This window comes from Myxocyprinus asiaticus, chromosome 4, assembly GCF_019703515.2.
Source record: "Myxocyprinus asiaticus isolate MX2 ecotype Aquarium Trade chromosome 4, UBuf_Myxa_2, whole genome shotgun sequence".
NCBI lineage: Eukaryota > Metazoa > Chordata > Actinopteri > Cypriniformes > Catostomidae > Myxocyprinus > Myxocyprinus asiaticus.
In genome coordinates, this window is record NC_059347.1 from 55225119 (window position 1) to 55247285 (window position 22167).

At 38.1% G+C, this 22167-nt stretch overlaps 1 protein-coding gene across 1 annotated transcript in view; it reads left to right on the forward strand.

The window, feature by feature from the left end:
- Positions 1–1782: 1782 nt before the first annotated feature.
- nos1 (nitric oxide synthase 1 (neuronal)) overlaps positions 1783–22167 on the forward strand; it is an 88811-nt gene continuing 68426 nt past the window's right edge. Inside the window, exons 1-2 of the mRNA XM_051692600.1 lie at positions 1783–2483; positions 20410–20536. Coding sequence (XP_051548560.1) covers positions 1783–2483; positions 20410–20536 — 828 coding nt within the window. The remainder of the gene's footprint in view (positions 2484–20409; positions 20537–22167) is intronic.

A 22167-nucleotide genomic window follows, 5' to 3' on the forward strand; every position in this document is an offset into this window, starting at 1 on the left:
GCAGAAAGGAAGGAGTCAATTGAAATCTACGTCCACAGCTTGTACAGTGATATGAGTCACCACTCAATCACTGAAATTATTACAAATATATATATTGAACTGAATGACTTCCTACTGTACATATAATTTCTGGCATTCAGAATTTACAGTTGTGCTCATAGGTTTTCATACCTCTTTCAGAATCCATTAGATGTTTGAATTTTTTTTTTTTTTTTTAATTAAGGAGACATCATACAATTGTTTTTTCTTTATTTTGTTTTTTTAGGTATTGCCCTGAAGAAGCTGCATAAGAGGTATTTTAAGTGTATTCAAGACAAAATAAGAACTTAAATTACACTAATTATCTTGTTCTAAAGTTTACATATACCCGTTTCCTAAAGATCAGTGACTGTTTGCTGCATTTTGGCAAAGCTGTGTATGAGACCCGCAATTGTCCTAAATTGTAAAGCTGGATCTTAACATCGAGCCACTGGAGGAGATAACTCAACATGAAAATGCAAGGAAACCAAAAATCATACAGTACTTTTTTTTTTTTTTTTTTTTTTTTTAAAGATGAGCGGATAGCTTAATATATTGAGTAACTTATTGAATAACTATGGAAATATTTCAGACAGAAGCCAAAGCCAAAGGAAGCAATGCACAAACTGAAACAGAGAGAGAGAGAGAGAGAGAGAGAGAGAGAGAGAGAGAGAGAGAGAGAGAAACTCTATTCCGAGCAATCCTGGAGTGAGAAAAAACAAAGGAACTCCGACTGTCCAAACATTACAACTCCATATCCCGCTTTGCTTCCATTTCGACTACATGCATACTTTGGTCTGGAGCGCCGCAAACACAGACAAGTGGAAACAGTGAAATGACAAGGCCAAAACATAGTCTACTCAAGTACTTGAATGCAGAGGCTTCTAGTATTGTAAGCAATATTTCATGCATTGTTGAGTTCCGAATGTGGCTAATCACAATTCATAACACACCGCAGGTTTGCGTTGCATTCTCACTATTGCCAGAAAGGGCGGTATAGCGGACGTAAGTGTGAATATCCACTTCTAAGGTGAGTTTTCTCTTTCAAGCCAACTACTTTCATGGCGGAGCAAATCTTTGAAGAGAATAGTGCTGAGCAAGTCAATTAAAATCTATTTATTATTGCAACTTCCCTGAATAATAACACATCCAGTTTAATGGCACATACTTTTGAAAGTAACTCTATCGCCCCCTTGAGTAGTGAAGTGCGTTACCACCACAATAACACAAGAGCGCACGTTAGTATATTTAACAGCGCCGTGCGTTGGCCAAGTGCTCGGGTCTGTGCTCGCGTACTGCACTTGCGTAAAGTTTGTTTCTGGCCTTATACTAAATATCAGATTGTCTGTAGTGCCGCTTGGTCAATCAGATTAGAGGGCTGGAATGAACTGTTGTGTAATAAGGACCAAGGTTTAAAAATAAATTATGATCCCTCTCATTTAGAAAAAGAAAAAAAAAACTGATCTGGCAGATTCTGCAAGGGGTGTGAAAACGTATGAGCAGAAGTGTATACTAAACCAATTCTTGTCTATGAAATGTTACTCATTTCATTCAGACATAGTTGCACGTAATTGAGTTTGACTGTTTCCCTTAAATGTCACAGGATGGCATTATTAGAATGACGAAAATGATTTTCGCTTACCTGTCTTGCAGTTGTGCTTTTGAGATGTCTTTGCCTGCCTTGCTTAGCGCCTTTGACATGTCACCTTTTCTTTGTCACATTCAACTCAATTACAGATCAGCAGTGAGGCACAGTAATTCACAATGCAGGATTCTGAGCCCAGTGTGTTTCAGCTACAGCCCAACATCATCTCAGTACGGCTCTTCAAAAGAAAAATCGGTGGGCTGGGCTTTCTGGTCAAGCAACGGGTGTGCAAACCACCCGTCATTGTATCTGACCTCATACGGGGAGGAGCCGCAGAGGAATGCGGGTTGGTCCAGGTTGGCGACATCATCCTGGCCGTGAACAACAAACCGCTGGTGGACCTGAGCTACGAACGGGCGCTTGAGACCCTAAAGAACGTGTCGCCTGAAAGTTACGCTGTCCTGATACTCCGTGGACCCGAGGGCTTCACCACTCACCTGGAGACCACGCTTAGCGGAGATGGCAAACCCAGAACGGTACGCATCACCAGGCCGGTCAACCCAGCTTCGAGCAAGGCATGTGAGCGATGCTCGCCCCTCACACCCAACATGACCAAAGAGCTAAGGGCTATAGAGAACCTGTCCTCTACTTCCACGCCTAGGAAGGAACCCAGGGAGAACAAACCTCTGATTCCTCTGCTCGCCCAGGAGTCTCTGCTTCGAGAAGGAGGCCATTCGCTCCTTAACGGGGTGGAGGAGAACAACGACCTGCTGAAGGAGATTGAGCCAGTGCTGAAACTGATCAAGAATAGCAAAAAAGACATCAATGGAGAAGGGCATAGAGTTGTGGAGAGGAAGGATGCAGAGGTGCAAGTGGAGAGGTGAGTGATATCAGCTTATGGGTCGATGACGTGACGCTCATTTTTTTGTCCAGATCTATTAAGATGTTCAAAAATACATTAAAAGTGCAATTCACACAAAACAATTACTGCCAACACTTTACAATAAGGTTGTAGCTATTCGTTAACATTAGTTAACATGAACTAATAATAAACATAACTTTTACTGCACTTATTAATCTTGGTTAATGTTAATACTAATACTTTTTAATTAGAAGTTGTTAACGTTAGTTAATGCATTTTGAACTTGCATTGACTAACAATGAACAATTGTGGGGGTTTTTTTTCTTTTCTTTTCTTTTTCTTTTTTTTTATTTTTAAATATAAATTAAAATTAAGCAAGATTAAAGGAATGTTCCGGGTTCAATACAAGTTAAGCTCAATCGACAGCATTTGTGGCATAATGTTGATTACCACAAAAATTTATTTAGACTCGTTCCTCCTTTTCTTTAAAAAAAAAGCAAAATCGAGGTTACAGTGAGGCACTTATAATGAAAGTGAATGGGGACAATTTTTGGAGGGTTTAAACACAGAAATGTGAAGCTAATAATTTTATAAAAGCACTTACATTAATGCTTCTGTTAAAACTTGTGTATTATTTGAGCTGTGAAGTTGTCTAAATTACAATTTTTACAGTAGTTTTAAGTTTTGTTGACATTACATCGTCATGGTAACGAAGTTGTAAAATTGGATATATCTTTACCCAGAAAAGGTTAGTAAGTGATTTGATCAAACTAAAATAATATTTACATGCATATCCTTTATGTCTTGTGGCTATATTTTTGAAACAGTGTGTATTTTAATGTTCAAAAATTGGCCTCCATTCACTTCCATTGTAAATGCCTTACTGTAACCTCGATTTTTACTTCTTTTTTTTTTTTTTTAAGAAATGGAGGGACGAGTCAAAATGTATTTTTGTGGTAATCGACATAATGCCACAAATGCTTAAGCGGTTGAGCTTAACTTCTATTGAACTTAATTGAATATTCCTAAAAAATATATTGTTAGTTCATGATACCTAATGCATTTACTTATGTTAGCAAGTGCAACCTTAATGTAAAGTCTTAATTACTTGACCAGTCACTTAAGCATGTTTTCAATTTCTGAGTCCAAAGTCATTTTGATACTTTTATGGGGCAAAATGTTTAAGTGGTGAAACCTTATAGGACAAAAAAAGTCTCTAAATGCTAAAAGATAAAATTATTTTTTTCTTTTCTCCCCAATTTGGAATGCCCAATTCCCAATGTGCTCTAAGTCCTCGTGGTGGCATAGTGACTCACCTCAATCAAGGTTGTGGAGGATGAATCTCAGTTGCCTCTGCGTCTGAGACCGTCAATCCACACATCTTATCATGTGGCTTGTTGAGCGTGTTACCGCAGAGACATAGCACGTGTGGAGGCTTCATGCTATTTTCCGCGGCATCCACGCACAACTCACCACACACCCCACAGAGAGCGAGAACCACATTATAGTGACCACACGAGGAGGTTACCCCATGTGACTCTATCCTCCCTAGCAACCAGGCCGATTTGGTTGCTTAGGAGACCTGGCTGGAGTCACTCTGCATGCCCTGGATTCAAACTTGCGACTCCAGGGGTGGTAGTCAGTGTCCTTACCTGCTGAGCTACCCAGGCCCCCTTTCTAGTATTTTTTTTATATGTGTTGTATATATAAGTATTTGACTTTTTATATTTGAAAACCATATATGAATGTAGATTACATTTGTGTTTTGCATACATTGCCATATATCAGATTTCTGATATGGCTGAGCCATATCTAGAGACCAGAAAATCATAGAGACTTTGGGGTGAGCTCTTTTGACTTGAGCAAGTAAGCAACAACCATAGAAACTCACGAGAACACCATAACAAGACTTCAGCAATGCCCTGGCAACCATTAACAAAACTTTAGCATCATCTACAACACACTTTCCTGCCTTGAGTTCACAGTAAAATTCTGAATTCAGTAGTTTACTAGGAAAACAAACTTTAACATTTTACACCTATACATCTTATTGTACATTAAAAAATAGTTATTTTCATTCCTGTTTTTCTGTTTTTTATTTATTTATTTTTTTTATGTATAGTTGATCAACCAGGCTAGTGTTTGAGAAACAGGGCCACAAGATTGTCATTTCCCCTGTATGATCTTATTACCTGGTGCCTCTTGTGGGTTCAATTAGTCTAATCATATCATCTGCAGATGGCAATCTGATTTGGGTATTTAACTCTAAATAATCCCTTGCCTGAAAGCATCAACTTTAACATTGCACTCATCACCTTCCCCAGGATATGATTCATGGCATTCCAGGAAACCACTAACTTCATATCCACACCGTTTGGAGCTAAACAACTTTTCTGATATTTGTACAAATCCAGGTTATGAATGCATCGTCCTTTTTTTTAGAACAATTTAGCACTGACATTTAAGAAGCAGGGATAAGCCCACTAACCTGATTTTCTAACATGCACTTTTGCAAGCAACATCACTTACCTGTATTCCCAGAAAGGTCTTGTTTAAAAGCTCCAAGTGGTTTGGTATGAGTAATGAGGTACACTACAGCAAATTACATGAGCACTATGTCATTTATGAAGCACAAAACAATTACAAATTCCAGAACAATCATTTCCTTAGCGTAAAGATCAGGAATATTGGATCGCTCCTATTATGATCAGTGAAGCCGTTCAATAAAGCTGTCTGGGTGACCTGCGGACAAGTGAAAAATTTCTTTGTTAATTATAAAAATACTTTTTTTGTCTCTTTCTTCTGCGCTCGATTCTATACAACTTCAGCTACTCTAGATATTGTTGACTTGTGTGACAAATTGCTTGTTATGTTCCTCATTTGTAAGTCGTTTTGGATAAAAGCCTCTGCTAAATGACTAAATGTAATAGTAAATTACTTGAGCAGCTTCATTCATTATAACTTTTAGAGCTCTACCTCTTTAAACGCACAATTAGTTGGCATAAATTTTGTTTGTGTGCTACAGTTGTTAGTACTGCACGTATCCAGTCGTCTCGCTTCACTGCAGCGGTTCATGTGTCCATGTGTGGTTGCTTTATCGGAGATCTAACACTTTAATTTCTGTTAGTTCCAGGCATCCAGACATCATCCAGCCACTGAAAAACATGGTCCACATTTTAATAATACCATTTTATTACAATCATGTCGATTGTCACTAGTCACTAGTCACTACCAATTAGTGCTTCTCGCTGTTGTTTTGAATGAATTTGACAACTAGCCAGAAATGTTCAAGGGATAAAGACGTCATTTCCTTAAACCGATGTATAGACCTTGAAATGGTCTATACAAAAACGTACGACTTTTACTCCCAAAGAGAAAAATTAATGAACCAACAATGTTATTCAGAATCAGAATCAGAATGAGCTGTATTGCCAAGTATGCTTACACACACAAGGAATTTGTCATGGTGACAGAAGCGTCCATTGCAAAGAGAATACAAAAAATATACATATACAACATATACTGTACATACAAACATTTGAAATATTCATATAAACATATATATGTAAACAGTGAAATAAGAATAAAAATAAGATACAACAGATAAATATATAGAGGAAACTACAGTAGGGCAATAATAATGTTGTTCAAATGTGTTATATACAGATATACAGTTATGTGCAAGGTGATTTAATGTATTGTGCAGAAGAGGTAAGATATGTCAAATAAATATCAATGGAATATAAACATGAATGAATAGTTGAATATGCACATGATTGTATTGTCACAATGGAGAGTATTGAGGGCAGTTTTAAATGTTCATAAGGTGAATGGCCTGAGGGAAGAAACTGTTCTTGTACCTGACAGTTCTGGTGCTTAGTGCTCTGTAGTGCCAGCCAGAGGGCAACAGTTCAAAAAGGTATTGTGCTGGGTGAATGGGGTCCAAAGCGATTTTTCCAGCCGTTTTCCTCACTCTGGAGGTGTACAGTTCTTGGAGGGTGGGAAGGTGAGAACCAATAATCTGTTCAGCAGTCCGGACTATACTTTGAAGTCTTCTGATGTCTGACTTGGTAGCTGAACCAAACCAGACAGTTATAGAAGTGCAGAGGACAGACTCAATGACTGCTGAGTAGAACTGGATCAGCAGTACCTGTGGCAGCTTGAACTTCCTCAGCTGGCGAAGGAAGTACAACCTCTACTGGGCCATTTTCACAATCAATGTGGGTCTCTCACTTCAGGTCCTTTGAGATGGTAGTGCCAAGGAACCTGAATGACTCCACTGCTGCCACAGTGCTGTTTAGAATGGTGAGTGAGGTCGATGCTGGGGTGTTCCTCCTAAAGTCCACTCTCATCTACACTGTTTTGAGTGTGTTCAGCTCCAGGTTGTTTTGACTGCACCAGTGAGCCAGCTGTTTAACCTCCCTTCTGTAAGCAGATACGTCATCATCTTGGATGAGGCCGATGACAAAAGTGTTTGACAGAGGGGTCCTTGGCAGTGCAGTCGTTTGTGTACAGGGAGAAGAGTAGTGGGGAAAGCACACATCCGTGGGGGGCACCAGTGCTGATTGTACATGTGCTGGAAGTGAATTTCCCCAGTCTAACTAACTGTGGTCTATCTGTGAGAAAGCTGGTGATCCACTGACAGATAGAGATGGGAACCGAGAGCTGGGTTAATTTATTCCATATTTGAGCAGGGATGATGTTGTTGAAAGCCGAACTGAGGTCCACAAATAGGATCCTTGCATAAGTCCCTGGTCTGTCTAGATGTTGCAGTTTGTAATGCAGTCCCATATTGACTGCATCATCCACTGACCTGTTAGCTTGATAGGCAAACTGCAGGGAATCCAGAAAGGGTCCAGTGATGTCCTTCAGGTGGGCCAACACAATTATCTCAAATGACTTCATGACCACAGACGTCAGGGCGACAGATCTGTAGTCTTTAAGTCCTGCAGTCTTGGGTTTCTTTGGGATAGGGATGATGGTGGAGCATTTGAAGCAGCTGGGAACTTCATAGTGCTCCAATGATGTGTTGAAGATCTGTGTGAAGATGGGGGCCAGCTGGTCAACACAGGCTTTTAGACAAGTGGGTGAAACACCATCTGGGCCCTGTGCTTTCCTTGTCTTCTGCTTCCGGAAGACCCGGCACACATCCTCTTCACAGATCTTAAGTGCAGGTTGAGTAGCAAGAGGGGGGTTGCAGGAGATGTTGGTGTTTGTGTGAAGTGAAGGTCAGAGTGGGTGTGGGGTGTGAGACTGGGCTTTTCAAATCTACAGTAAAACACATTCAGGTCATCAGCCAGTTGTTGATTCCCTACAATGTGGGGGGGTGGTGTCTTGTAGTTGGTAATGTCTTTCAGGCCACTCCATACTGATGCAGGGTTGTTAGCTGAAAACTTGTTTTCCAGCTTTTCAGAGTAGCTTATTTTAGCCGCTCTGATCTCCTTTGTCAGTGTGTTTTTGGCCTGATTATACATGATTTTATCCCCACTTCTGTAAGCATCCACTTTGGCCTGACAAAGCTGCCTGATTTTTGATGTAAACCATGGTTTGTCATTGCTGTATGTTAAATAATGTCCTCACAGAAACTGATATATGATGTCACAGTATCTGTGAGCTCGTTCAGGTCGGTGACTGCAGCTTCAAAAACACTCCAATCAGTGCAGTCAAACAGGCTTGTAGTTCCAGCTCTGCTTCACTGGTCCATCTCTTTAAAGACTTAACTACAGGTTTTGTTGATTTTAGTTTCTGCCTGTAGGTTGGAAGAAGATGAACCAGACAGTGATCAGAGAGTCCCAAAGCTGCTCTAGGGACAGCGATATGCATCCTTTAATGTTGTGTATCAGTGATCCCAGTGTTTCCCATTAACTGACTAGACTCTGGTGGCCCGCCACAGTCTAAATTGCCCCACCACGGTCTCATAATGAACCGAAAACATTTGTACACTTCTCATATACAATATTTTTGCACTTCTCAGTCTCATAATAACATAAATTTAAAAGGTTGTGTTCTGCGCTCTCTCACGCGCCAGTCAGCTCCAGTCAGTTCAGTCAGCTAATCGCCCGCTGCTGTAAATTCACGCACTCACACACACTCGCAGATATATGCACTGGAGTATTCCTGGATCCGTCTAACATTATCTGGTTGAGGAGGATGACAAATCTTTGAGGTAAGTAACGTTAACTAACATTAAATGTATCCACTGCATTTATACACTACTCCACACACAATTTATCATCATCAGTGTACAAGAGCAAACAGATAATATTACTGCCGAAGTTAGAATCATGATTAGGGTGACCATATGTCCTTTTTTTCCCGGACATGTTTTCTTTTTCAGACCTTAAAAAAGCATCCGGCCAGGATTTCTAAATTTGCGAAAATGTCCGGGATTCGGCTTTAGTTGCATTATAATGCGCATCTGGTCTAATACTTAATTGTGTGTGCGTGCATATTTGCATTGCTTTAACCCCTCTTTGTAAGTCCTGCATTCTCGCACTCCAATTGGTCGATTATAAGAGGTTTGCAGTAACTATTGGCCAAATTCCTGCCTGTCAATCTCTCCGCGAACGCGCAAATCGCTGTTGTGTTCAGCATCAAACAGCTTAACAGTAGCAGCAAATGACAGCTGAGTGGAAACAATGCCCAAACAAAAGTGCAAATTTACAGAAGATTTGCACAAAAAATTCCCATGCTTTCGTCCAAGTCGAGATCCGTGGGAGGCAGAATGTATGACATGTAAAGCTGGCAATTATGTGTCAGTTGCTAATAAAGGTACAAGTGATTTAGAAGCACACATTAGCTCTGCAAAGCATAAAGGGTCAGCAAAAGGTGAAAGTTCATCGGGTAAATTAACGGACTACTTTTTGCGACAAGGTAAAATTGTTATCACATTGCTTCATTTTACATTGCCATTCAAAATAATACTAATAGTAAATGAAGGTACACTCATGGCATCAAATATTTTATTTTAGTACATTCAAAAGAATGTTGGACATTTTTATTTATTTATATATATATATATATATATATATATATATGTAGTGTCTTTTTCACTGTATTAAAGTTTGCATTCATAGTAACACTGTTTTGAACCCTATTATTCCACCCCACCCCAATCCCAGCTGTCAGTTAAACCCTGGCTGGGGTTGAAGAGCATCATGTATATGGGGAAGAATTGGGGGCGCTGTTTCTCACAATTATATTTATTTCAAAGTTGCCTACTGCAGCTTTAAGAGCACAAAATTGTTTACAAGAGCACAACACTAGCCTCTTAATTTTGCTCTCAAAGTGCACCAGATGGAAGTATTTAACTATAAAATGTACAACATTTTCTTACGGGGGAGCATGCCCCCGGACCCCCCTAGAGGGTCGGAGGTCCACCTGCCATAGTCTCACAAAATCCTGTGGGAAACATTGGATCCAGTATATTTCTGTTTCTGGTTGGGCATGTAATGTGCTGTTTGTATTTGGGCAGTTCATGTGTTAGGTTTGCTTTGTTAAAATCCCCAAGAATAATAATAAGTGAGTCTGGGTGTTGTTGCTCCGTGTCTGTGATGTGATCAGCCAGTTATTGCAGCGCTGTGTTCACGCACACTTGTGGAGGAATGTAAACACTCACCAAAATAATCGAGGAAAACTCCCGTGGTGAGTAGAAAGGCTTACAGTTGAGGAAGAGCACTTCTAAATTAGGGCAGCACATCTTCTTCAATGCTATTACATCAGTACACCAACTTTCATTGATGTAAAGCATGTTCCACCGCCTCTCGCTTTCCCCGATAGCTCCATGATGCGATCCGCTCTGAACAGCTGAAAGCCCGGCAGATGTAACGCTCCGTTCGGATTGTTTTCACGCCAGGTTTCCATGAAGCACAGAGCAGCAGAGTTAGGAAAGTCCTTATTTGTACAGGTTAGGAGAAGTAGTTTGTCCTTTTTGTTAGGAAGAGAATGGAGATTCGCTAGATGTATGCTTGGCAGCGCAGTTCGGAAGCCGCGTTGACGCAGTTTGACCAGCACGACGGATCGCTTCCCTCGCTTGCGTCTTTTTACTCTAAATCTCCACTTTCACTTTCTCTTTTACATTTGAAAGTCACATGTGGTGCCTGTTTAATTTCACTTTCACATCTGAAAGTGAAAGTTAAAATGAAGATTTAAAGTAAAAAAGGGCTTAAATATTGTCCTGTTTCTCACCCAGACCTATTATATCACTTCTGAAGATATAGATTTAAACACTGGAGTCATGTGGATTACTTTTATGTTTCCTTTATGTGATTTTTTTAAGATAAAAAGGTCTGATCACCATTCAGTTGCAATTTTTCTAAAAATCTTTGTGTTCTGCTGAAGAAAGAAAGTCATACACATCTGGGATGGCATGAGGGTGAGTAAATGATGAGAGAATTTTTATTTTTTGGTGAACTATCCCTTTCCTTTCCTTTCTTAAAATAAAGCATTGGATTGGAGGATATCGCTTAAATTTGATGTCTGTATTGTATTGATTTGAAATTCTGTTTGTTGATTGGTTGGTCTAAAAGTTGTCACTTTCGTACAAGCCAATAAATACAATATTACGATTTTGCCATCCAGTGGCATAGCCAAGGGTGGGCTAAGCCCACCCAAATTAGACCCAGACCCACCCAGAATATTAGAGATAATTCTTTGATTTCAAATATATGTTTATAAAATAGTTAAAAAAAATGCATAAATTCTGATTTATGAAAGTATAAAAGAACTGTTTGAATGTGCCGCTTCTCTGTTGTTGAGGACAATTTGTAAAAAAAATAATAATAATTTTTATTGAGGCCCACCCAAAAGTTATTTCCTGGCTACACCCTTTTCGCCATCTCATACAAAATATTACAAGTTGTCATGAGACTGTGAACAATTCATGAAACAGCAAAAATGTATAAGGTAACATGCAAAAATACCAAGCCATTATTTTGGCCAACAGACTTAATTAATCAACTGTATACAATTTCATAATTTTAAACACACGTGACAACCTTATAAAACTTATAAAAGTAAATTACAAATAGCTCTGCAGAAAATTGAGAGAATATAGAGACATTTGCGCAATATTTATGATCCTAAAACAGTGACTTCTGAGAAGGGTTGGTTTCCGGAGTGCACATTATTTTTGATGAGTGATTTTCTATGTGTGTATTTGGTGAGCCGTCAGTAAATAACAAGTTCGATATCATAGTGTATTTATTCCATTCTCTGTGAGATTACTCTTGCGTTGAATGCTCATATCATTCTTTAGTGAACAGGAAGTACTAACAGGCAGTGTGAGAGTGTGAAGCTTCCAGCACCACTGAAGATACCATGCATAATGATAGACGTGAATATCATTGTCATTTTGTGATCACCCACAGCCAGATTTCACATGCTCTAATTAATTCTAACCTAATATAAATGTTATAGTGTCCCAGACAAACCATACAGTATAATAACCAGTATTCAGTGCGGGGTAGTAACAAATTACATGTAATCTGGATGACTTTACGAAAATCAAGTACTTGTAATTGGACAAGTACTTTTTATGGATTACATGATTACATGTTAATTAGGCAACGGCAGTAAACTGTTCATAATTGATTGATCACCATAATTATTCTCTTTTTTAAATCTTTGACATTTTTCACTCTAAACCAGCCTACCTATGATACACATTCAGTAACTCTTCAAGTGTTTTCAGAAGAGAGGGAGAGGGGGAGGGTTGTGAAATTGCACACAGACCTGATACTTGTCATTAGCTATGTGTTTGGAAAATCATCAACTCATCCATCAAAATGTCCAAATACACATCATTTCATTTTCATAATGTAAACCAATTGCATTAGCGTTATAAAATTATTTTTAGTTTTGTGAATTGCATTTGTACTCAGCTTCAAAAATGTGAATGAATGCACTTTTGATTTAGTAATAACTTTAAGGCTGTTTTTGTGACATTCATTCTTAAATATAGATGGTCTGGGTGTGTTTCCCAAAAGTATCGCAAGCTTAAGTTGATCGTAGAGATCACTGGCGCCAGTTATTTCTACAACCTACTTACAGTGCTTTTGGGAAACATAGCCCAGATCTCTTACCACACATGGATGGCATTTGTAAAATGGCAAAATTGCATGACCACAATTGTGTAACACGCCCTGGAAACCTGTCCATATTTCTAGAAATTCTCATATAAGAAATGCCTGTTAAACTCAAACATAAACTCAAATAAAAAAGTAAGGTTGGAAGTAATCCCAAAGTAATCCAAAATTAATCAGAATAGATTACCCCAAAAATCTAATTTGTGGGATTACGTTACTGATTGCAACTGATTTGTCATGTAGTATGATTTGTCATGTACCTGATTACAATTCAGAAGTAACCTACCCAGCACTGATAGTATTGTTACAGTCGACATAAAGGAGTTTCTTATTTTATCATATGTGCTTGCCTTATGCCACAACAGGAAGTGAAACTGAATTAGAGTTGGCATCTTTAGTCAGTTGACTTAGAATTGCAAAGACCAAACAATATGTTTGGGCGGATCGATCCTAAAGAATCAATACTTCCGAGATTGATGTTGTACCATGAGGATTGATATTTGCTTAAAAGTATTGACACTAAAGGTTTTTACTAAACTAGTGATTTTATTATATCTTTACTATGAAAACTGTTGCATTTCAGAAGACTCAAAGTGAAAAAAGAACTACATAAGTAAATAGCGTATGATTGGATGTATTTCTCCTTACACCAAATTCATGCGCAGTAATTCTGAAAAACACATGCAGTCGCAGACTGCGCTCATTTAATATGAATTTATTTTGTAATTTAATTTGGTGGACAAAAGTTTTTCAAAAATTAATAATATTTTAAAACAAAATTGTTTCACACCTTATTTTTTAAGAAATAATTATAAGAGTATTCCAAACCACTTATGCAGACATTTCTTTCTAGAATTTTAGCTTTTAAAGAGATTGTCTTTATTTTTACTGTCTCCAAGCAGTTGCCGATCAGCTCTCATTTGGTATAAATTTATTTAAAATTAATTATTTTAATTTAATAAATGATAAACACAATGTCTGATATTTTGCAGTTTAGGTCTATAAATAAATAAAAAAAGGCTTTTAAATGCAATGTTAATGGCTAAAATTACCCAATTTATCCTCAGAGACTAATAATAATAATAATAATAATTGATAGAGGTATTGGTAGCAGTATCAATATCTGTGATTTTGGCCTTGATAGTACTTTGTATCAGATTGAAAAGAAAACAAGTGGTATTGCACATCCCTACCAAACAAATGTCCACAGTCTACAAATGGCTTTTTAATAGTTGCCTCTGCACATTAACCTGATAGGAGAAAGTACACATCACTTTTAACTAATTTTCTTTTCTATATGAGAAAAATGAACTAGAATTATAATTAGTCTTGGAATATTAACATGGAATGAAAAACATAGATGGCTGTTTACCATTCAAAACAAATCATGCTTTTCTCACTCTTCTCACATTTGTGGTAAAAGTGTTACTATCGTGCTCATCATGCAATGGCAAATAAAAAAAGTGTCATGTTCTGAATGTGTTTGTGGACATTTTAATGTTCATTATACATCTGATAGGATGGTTTATATTGTCAACGCATTCAGTATATGTGCATTGGATAAAGTTACAGTAGATTACTATATTTTTTTCTCCTTGATGTTTGTGTGAGTTTTAAATGTAAAGAACAGGGATTGAAGCTATTTATCATTTTATTTGATTTTGTGTTTTAGGTTTGGCGGTGATTCTTTTGTCAATAACATTTTTTTATTGGTTCCAACAAAGACAAGATTAAATTTAACCACAGAATTATGCATTCGGAATCATCACCCCCATGCACAAATACAAAACAACATCATACCCACATATAAACAGACACACAAATAGAAATACATAAGTACATAAAAAAAGACAAAGTTCAACAGATAGAGAGAAAAAAAAAAGGACACACCAATAAAATAAAAAAATAAAGTAAAAAAAAATCCCCCATACTCCGAATTAGCAGGGAGTAATACACTGATGCCTCATGACCTTTTCCAAAAGCAGTAATCACCACTCCCAGAGTATCTGCTGTTTTAGGGGGGTGGTGTGCTATGCCCAAAAACAGTCCAGAGCAAATGTGAGATAACGGGGTGTGATTTAACTTCTCCAATTTGTTTGATAGAAAGGCTTTGCTGTGGCGAGATAGGGGCAAGAACTTCCTTTTCAATACAAAACCAGGGAGGGGCTCTCTCAGGTGGAAGCGACCAATGAGTCAAATGTCTGAGACCGAATGCATAATAATAAAACAAACTCTTGGGTAGGCCTAACCCACCTTTGTCAATCGGCCTATGTAACTTATTTAAATGTAACCTGGGACGCTTACCATTCCAAATGAAGGACTTCACTATGCTATCAAATTGCTTGAAATAAGAGAGGGGGACATCTACAGGGAGAGATTGTAACAGGTAGTTAAATTTTGGAATACAATTCATTTTAATTACATGAACCTTCCCAATCATAGATAAATGTAATGAAGCCCACCTGCCCACATCGCTCAAAAACCTTTTTATTAAGGGATCAAAATGAGCTCTGACCAAATCAGACAAATATGCTGGAATAAAATGTCCAAATACTTAATGCCCTGTATGGGCCACTGGAAGGTGCCTCGCTGAAAAGCCGTTACTGGGCAGTATACTGTCAGAGCCAAAGCTTCGGATTTAGACCAATTAACTCTGTATCCCGAGATCTAGTGGGGTCGGAGACAAATAATAATATATAATCTGCGTAAAGCAAGATCTTATGCGCCACACCCCCCGCCACCACCCCTGGAAAATCATCTTCCCTTCTTATCGCGGCTGCTAATGGTTCCATGGCAAAACAGAACAATAATGGGGAAAGAGGGCAACCCTGCCGGGTGTCCCTATCCAGAGTAAAGTAATCTGAAATTAATCCATTCGTTTGTACCGCCGCCACCAGGTGTCTATAAAGTAACTTAATCCATACAATAAAAGTATTCCCGAACCCATATATTTCCAAAATCTTAAAAAGATAATCCCATTCTACCATATCAAATGCCTTTTTGGCGTCAAGTGAGATGGCAGCGACCGGAGTCTGATCATTCGCCACTGATCACATGATATTGATCAGATGCCTAATGTTATCAGAAGAGCTGTGGCCCTGAATAAACCCCACCTGATCTACACTACCGGTCAAAGGTTTTGAAACACTTACTCATTCTTTATTATAATTTTGTTTTCACATTTTAGAATAATAGTAAAGTCATTAAAACTATGGAATAACACCAATGGAACTATGGGAATTATGTTGTGACTAAACAAAATCCAAAATAAATCAAAATTTCAGCATCTTCAAAGTAGTCACCCTTTGCCTAGAATTTTCAGAAAGGTACTCTTGACATTTTCTCAACCAACTTCTTGAGGTATCACCCTGGGATGCTTTTTAAACAGTATTGAAGGAGTTCCCATCTAGATGCTGGGCACTTATCGGCTGCTTTTCTTTATTATTTGGTCCAAGTCATCAATTTCAAAAACTTTTTTTAAAGTTTTAATTACATTTTAGATTTATAATGAAATAAATTAATATATTGGCACAATTATATTTTTGTCTACAAAACGAATTTCAAACATTTAAGCATACGCCTTCAGATCAAAAGATTTTTAAGATCATGAGAAACATTTCGGTCAAGTGTTTCAAAACTTTTGACCGGTAGTGTATATGTATAAGAGATGTCATAACTTTACTTAGTTGGTTAGCCCAAATTTTTGACAATATTTTAACATCTAGCTGGATAAGGGAAATTGGACGGTAACTCTTACACTCACTTGGATCTTTGTCTTTTTTAAGAATCAGACTGATCCGGGCTTGTGTCATGGTTGGCGGAAGCTTCCCATTCTTTAATGATTCTGTATAAACTTCTAACAAAAATGGAGCCAGTTCTGTAGCATAAGATCTAAAAAACTCAGCGGCAAAGCCATCTGGCCCCAGAGCCTTGTCTGTAGGCAGGGCCTTAATTACCTTGTCAAGCTCCTCCAAGTTTATCTCAGAATCAAGAGAATTTTTTTGCTCAGTCGTCAGCTTAGGGACATCTAATGGTTCCACAAAGTTTCTAATATCTTCATCAGTAGACGAAGACGTGTAACAATAGAGATCAAGATAGAATTCTTTAAAAGCATTATTAATATCAATAGCCGAGGTAAATATTTCACCACTAGCAGATTTCACTGAGGGAATTGTAGAAAAAGACTCTCTCTGTTTTATATATCTAGCCAAAAGCTTCCCTGCTTTGTCCCCTGACTCAAGGTATGACTGTCTTGCCCTGAATAGCCAAAACTCCACCTTCCATGACAAAGTAGTATTATATCTGTATTTCAATCAGGTCAGTTCTCTGAGACCTTCGGATGACTTTCGGCACTTCAGCTCTGCCTCTGCACTTTTAATATTCCTTTCCAACTCCACGAGTTCTCATGCTCTGGATTTTTTGATGAATGAGGCATACTGTATGATCCAGCCCCTAAGAACTGCCTTAAGTGCCTCCCAAGCCATGCCCACAGAGGATACTGAGGACCAGTTGGTCTCCATGTAAACACTGATTTCAGCCTTTAACATTTGATGGAATTCAGGATTTTGCAAAAGGGATACATTAAAGCGCCAACTATATGATTTCTTTTACTCCATTTGTGGCAACACCTCTAAACTCACCAGGGCATGATCTGAGACTAAAATGTTTCAAATTGAGCAATCCAAAACAGATGACATGAGGGACTTAGGTATATATATAAAATAAATCTATTCTAAACTAAATCTTATGGACTGATGAAAAAAATTTATAGTCCCTACCAGATGGGTTCAAAAGTCTCCAAATATCTGTAGACCAAGATTTTTACACATCCTGTGAAGTGTCACTGTTGCTCTAGAGGCTTACATACTTTTGTTTCACTATGATCAAGGACTGAGTCCATCAAAAAATTATAGTCTCCTCCCAATATTATATCATGAGGGGTGTCAGTGGCTTGCAACATCCCTTTAAGATCTATAAAAAGCCCTGATTATCAGCGTTAGGTGCGTAAATATTAGCCAAAATCAACCTTTGCCCCTGAATTTCTGCTAAAACAATAATGACTCTTCCTAATTTAGCTTTAATCTGTTTGAGACATTTGAATTGTAGATGTTTATTTATCAATATAATGACCACCCTGCTCTTACTTGAACCAGCACTAAAGAAAACATGTCCACCCCATATCTTCCCAAATTTTTCAGCTTCCTGCGGGGAAAGATGCGTTTCTTGAAGAAACACTATTTCATATTTCTTATGCTTAAGAAAATAAATTACCTTCCATCTTTTTATGGGGTGCCCCAACCCAGTCACATTCCACGTGGAGAATGACAGTCCACTCATATTAACATTTGACCTTTTGACATATTTAGGAAACATAGATTGGGTGTCAAAAACAAGATTATAGAGACCACATTCTCCATTAGTGCAACAATAAAACCCCTAACTTCCCTCAGAACCAAACAAACAGAAAAAGAAAAATGTGCGCATTAACCCCACGCACGAAAGCGCCAACCGGCATCAATCCCTCTAAACTCAAAGAGTCCATGTATGCCTACGAGAGCCCCCCCGACAACTTTGCCGTCGGATTGCTCAAGTCTGGTGTTTTCGTACAAATTTTGTGAGGCAAAATTACATAACAGAAAATAATCTATAAAACAAACTCCAGCCAATAGGCAGAATAAACACTAAGAACGTGTAGAACGTCTCGAAGGTGTGTTCCTCCATAAAACAAGCTCTAGTCTCTAGCGGAACCAGCACAAAAAATTTTTAAGAACAAATTATATATATAAAGCCGTACAGTTTCCTCAGAAAGACAAACGAATGTTCAGTGAGCCGGCTGGTCATGAGTGTAGCAGATTACATAATCCTCCCAATGTCCTAGAAAAATACTCCACAAAACAAACTCCAACCAATAGGAGGCATAAGCACAAAGAACGTGCAGACTGTCCCGGAGGAGTGTTATTCCATAAAACAAACTCCAGCCGCTTGGCGGAACCAGCACAAAAGAAACAAAACAGACGTTCTGGTTCCTCGGACGGTCAAGAGTGTATTGTGTGAGTTTATTTCACTCAGAGGCCACATAAGAAACACACCATGACTTCCTCAGTCCATTGATTTTATGACAACATCGCTTGTAGGCATGTAGATATTTTGCGGCCATACTTAGTATCCATTCACAATCTGGCCGGGAACTTCAGTGTAAAAAAACTTCCGTCAGTGCAAAGGTTTCTTGAAGGAATGTTATTCCACAAAACAAACTCCAGCCACTAGGCGGAACCAACACAAAAAGAAACAAAAATGGTGCCCAGCTTCCTCAGACAGCCAAGAGTAAGTACAGTGGGTCAATACACTCACATGAGAAACACCAAATGGTTTACTCACCCATTGTTTCTATGAAAGACAACGTTGCTTGGGACACGTAAAACTTTGCAGCTATCCTTAATATCTATTCTCAGCTTGGCCGGGAACATCAGAGCAAAAGCAATCTTCCGTTGATGTAAGAGTTTCTTGCATTCCTTGAATCAATCACGTTTCTCTCTTGTAGAATTCGCAAAGTCCGGGAACAAGAAAATGTTGTGATTCTTCCAAGAAAGCTTTCCTTTGCTCCTCGCCTCACGCAACACAAGATCTTTATCGGATGATCTCAGATATTTGGCCAGAATTGATCGGGGCCTGTCTCCCTCAGTGGATCTGCGAACCGGGACTCTGTGAGCTCGCTCGATTTCCAGCTTATGGCCTGTTATGTCGAGCAGACTTGGGAAGAGCTCATCTAGGAATTTCACCATATCTCGGCCTTCCTCATGCTCAGGAGTTCCTACAATTTGTACGTTATTTCTCCTACTTTGGTTCTCCAAATCTTCAATTTTTTCAAAAATGCATTCTAATGCATACTATCTTAGTCATTAGCAGATTAGCGGCTAATTCTCTCTCCGATGACTCCAGATAATCAATCCGTTTCTCGACGTCCGACACTCTTGTAACCAACTCAGAAAATTTAGTTTCCATCGCCGTAATCGATCGCCGTATTACAGCAAGATCCTCTAAGTCGGCAACAGCTTTTGTCAGCATCACAGACATGATGGACAGTTGACGCTGGATTTCTCCCGCCGCACCGTCCAAACCGAATCCTTGGTCTGCAGGCCTGTCAGAGGTTTCAGCTTGAGCACGTAAGTGTCTTTTAATATCTCCAGAGCCCGAGGATTTCGACTGCTTTGCCATGTTGACTTCAAAGAACAGATATGTAGCAGGATGTATCGAATCTCACCGGATTATGACACAAAAATAATTAAAAACTAGCAAAGTGCGCAGAGCTCGCCGTTTACACGTCCGTTCCTCGCATGGCGTCATGTGACTCCGATTCTGGTGGTGATTCTTTAATGCTTTGATAACATATTCATTACACATTTGTATCCTTGACACTTGAACCTTTTAAATAATATTCAGAGTTTAATTCAATTTAAGCTCTATTGATGGCATCTGTGACATGATGTTGATTACCACTGAAAATATTTTTGATTTGTCCCTTAGTTTGTAAAATCAAACGTAAAAAAAGTGCGAAAAATGAAATCTAAAACAGTTTTTTTGTTTTTTTTACAAACTGAGGGCAAAGGTGAAATAACTTTCTGGAGTAATCAACACATGCTGTTGATAGAGTTTAAGATGTGTTAACCCAATTCCTTTAAGTCTTCCTATCTTGAACGGAATTATTCTTTAATGTACAAGAGGAAACAAATGTATTAAAAGGTTAACTTGACTCACTCAGAGAAATAATTTTTTTTTGAGTGGGTGTCTGTACTATACACCAAAGCTTGTTTTCTTCTGACTGATGTTGAGCTGTGCGCTGAACTGTTTGTGATTTTCAGAGACCTTGGTGTGGGAAATGGACAGAATGACCAGCTGGCGTCGGATAACGACAGAGTGTTTGATGACCTCTGGAGAAAGGATAACATGCCTACGGTGCTTAACAACCCTTACTCTGAGAGTGACAAGGTAATGTATGGTCTAAACGGCTTACAAGTGTGTTTAAAGGATTGCAAGTGAGTCAGTAGTCTATCATTATTTGTTTTCCAGTTTAAAAGGTGCATGTTTAGAAATATTGAAGCTGCATTTACTGTATACCGTATATAGTCTAATGTTCTCGACAGTGTGCTCAAATGCTCAATAAGTCTGTTTTGCACTCTTAAAGGGATAATTCACCCAAAAATGACAATTCTGTCATTTTCTTATCCTCATGCCATCCCAGGTGTGTATGAATTTCATTCTTCTTCTAAACACAAAAAAAATATTTTTAGAAGAATATTTCAGCTCTGCACATCCATACAATGGAATTTAATGGGTACCAGAATTTTGAAGCTCCAAAAAGCACATTAAGGCAGCATGAAAGTAATCCATATGACTCCAGTGGTTAAATCCATGTCTACAGAAGCGATAAGTTAGGTGTGGATGAGAAACAGATCAATATTTAAGTCTTTTTTTATTTTTTGCTATAAATTCTCCTTCCTGCACAGTAGGTGGTGATATGCATGAAGAAAGTGAATCGGCAAAAACAAGAATGTGAAAGTGAAAGTGGAGATTTATAGAAAAAGGACTTAAATATTTATCTGTTTCTCACCCACACTTATCATATCGCTTCTGCAGACATGGATTTAACCACTGGAGTCATATGGATTATTTTATGCTGACTTTGAGAATTTTGGAACTTCAAAATCTTTGTACCCATTCAGTTGCATTGTGAGGACCTACAGAGCTGAGATATTCTTCTAAAAATCTTAGTTTGTGTTAAGCATAAGACAGAAAGTCATACACATCTGTGATGGAATGAGGGTGGGTAAATTATAAGAGAATTAAAATTTTTGGGTGAACTAAACATAACAACAGCCCGACACAATTACAGTATATAATATTATTTAAACATAAAGGTACCAATTATAATCTAATTGCCTGATGTTGTAGGAGAACCGTAAAGGAATAGTTCACCCAACATTTTTAATTCTCAGTCGCAACCCAAAAATAGCAAAAATAAATATTTGTAGAAAACATTTCCGATACGCTAATCTTAAGAACCTACAGTATAATCAAAAACATTTTAATCTTTAAAGAAATGTTTCACCCAAAAATAAAGAGTCTGTCATAATTTAATTGACAAATCATATTCCAATATTCTGTGCATCTTCTGAAAGCACATATTAGGTTTGGTGAGAAAAAACTCAGTATCATTTTTATCTTGACGTCCATTTCGGATTCGTGAGCGCTATGATAGAAGCTCATTCACAGAGGCTCTCATGTTTATGCGAGACTTGCGTCATGTAGCACTAAAAAATTCTCGATTCTCAATATCTTAAATTTTAGTTTCTCAACAAAACCTATTGTATCCATTCTGAAGGCTTGGAATATGACACCGGAGTTTTTTTTTTTTTTTAAGCTTTAAAGTGAGTCACTATTAACTGCCATTGTATTGAATAAATGGCCTGGGATATTCTTTTCAAAATTTCCATTTGTGTTCAGCATAAGACAAAAACGTCATACGGGTTTGGAACAGGGAGAGTAAATGATAGTGGAATTTTCATTCTTGGGTTAATTGTTCCTTTAAAGAATTTTCAACCCAATACAGCAAAAATAAT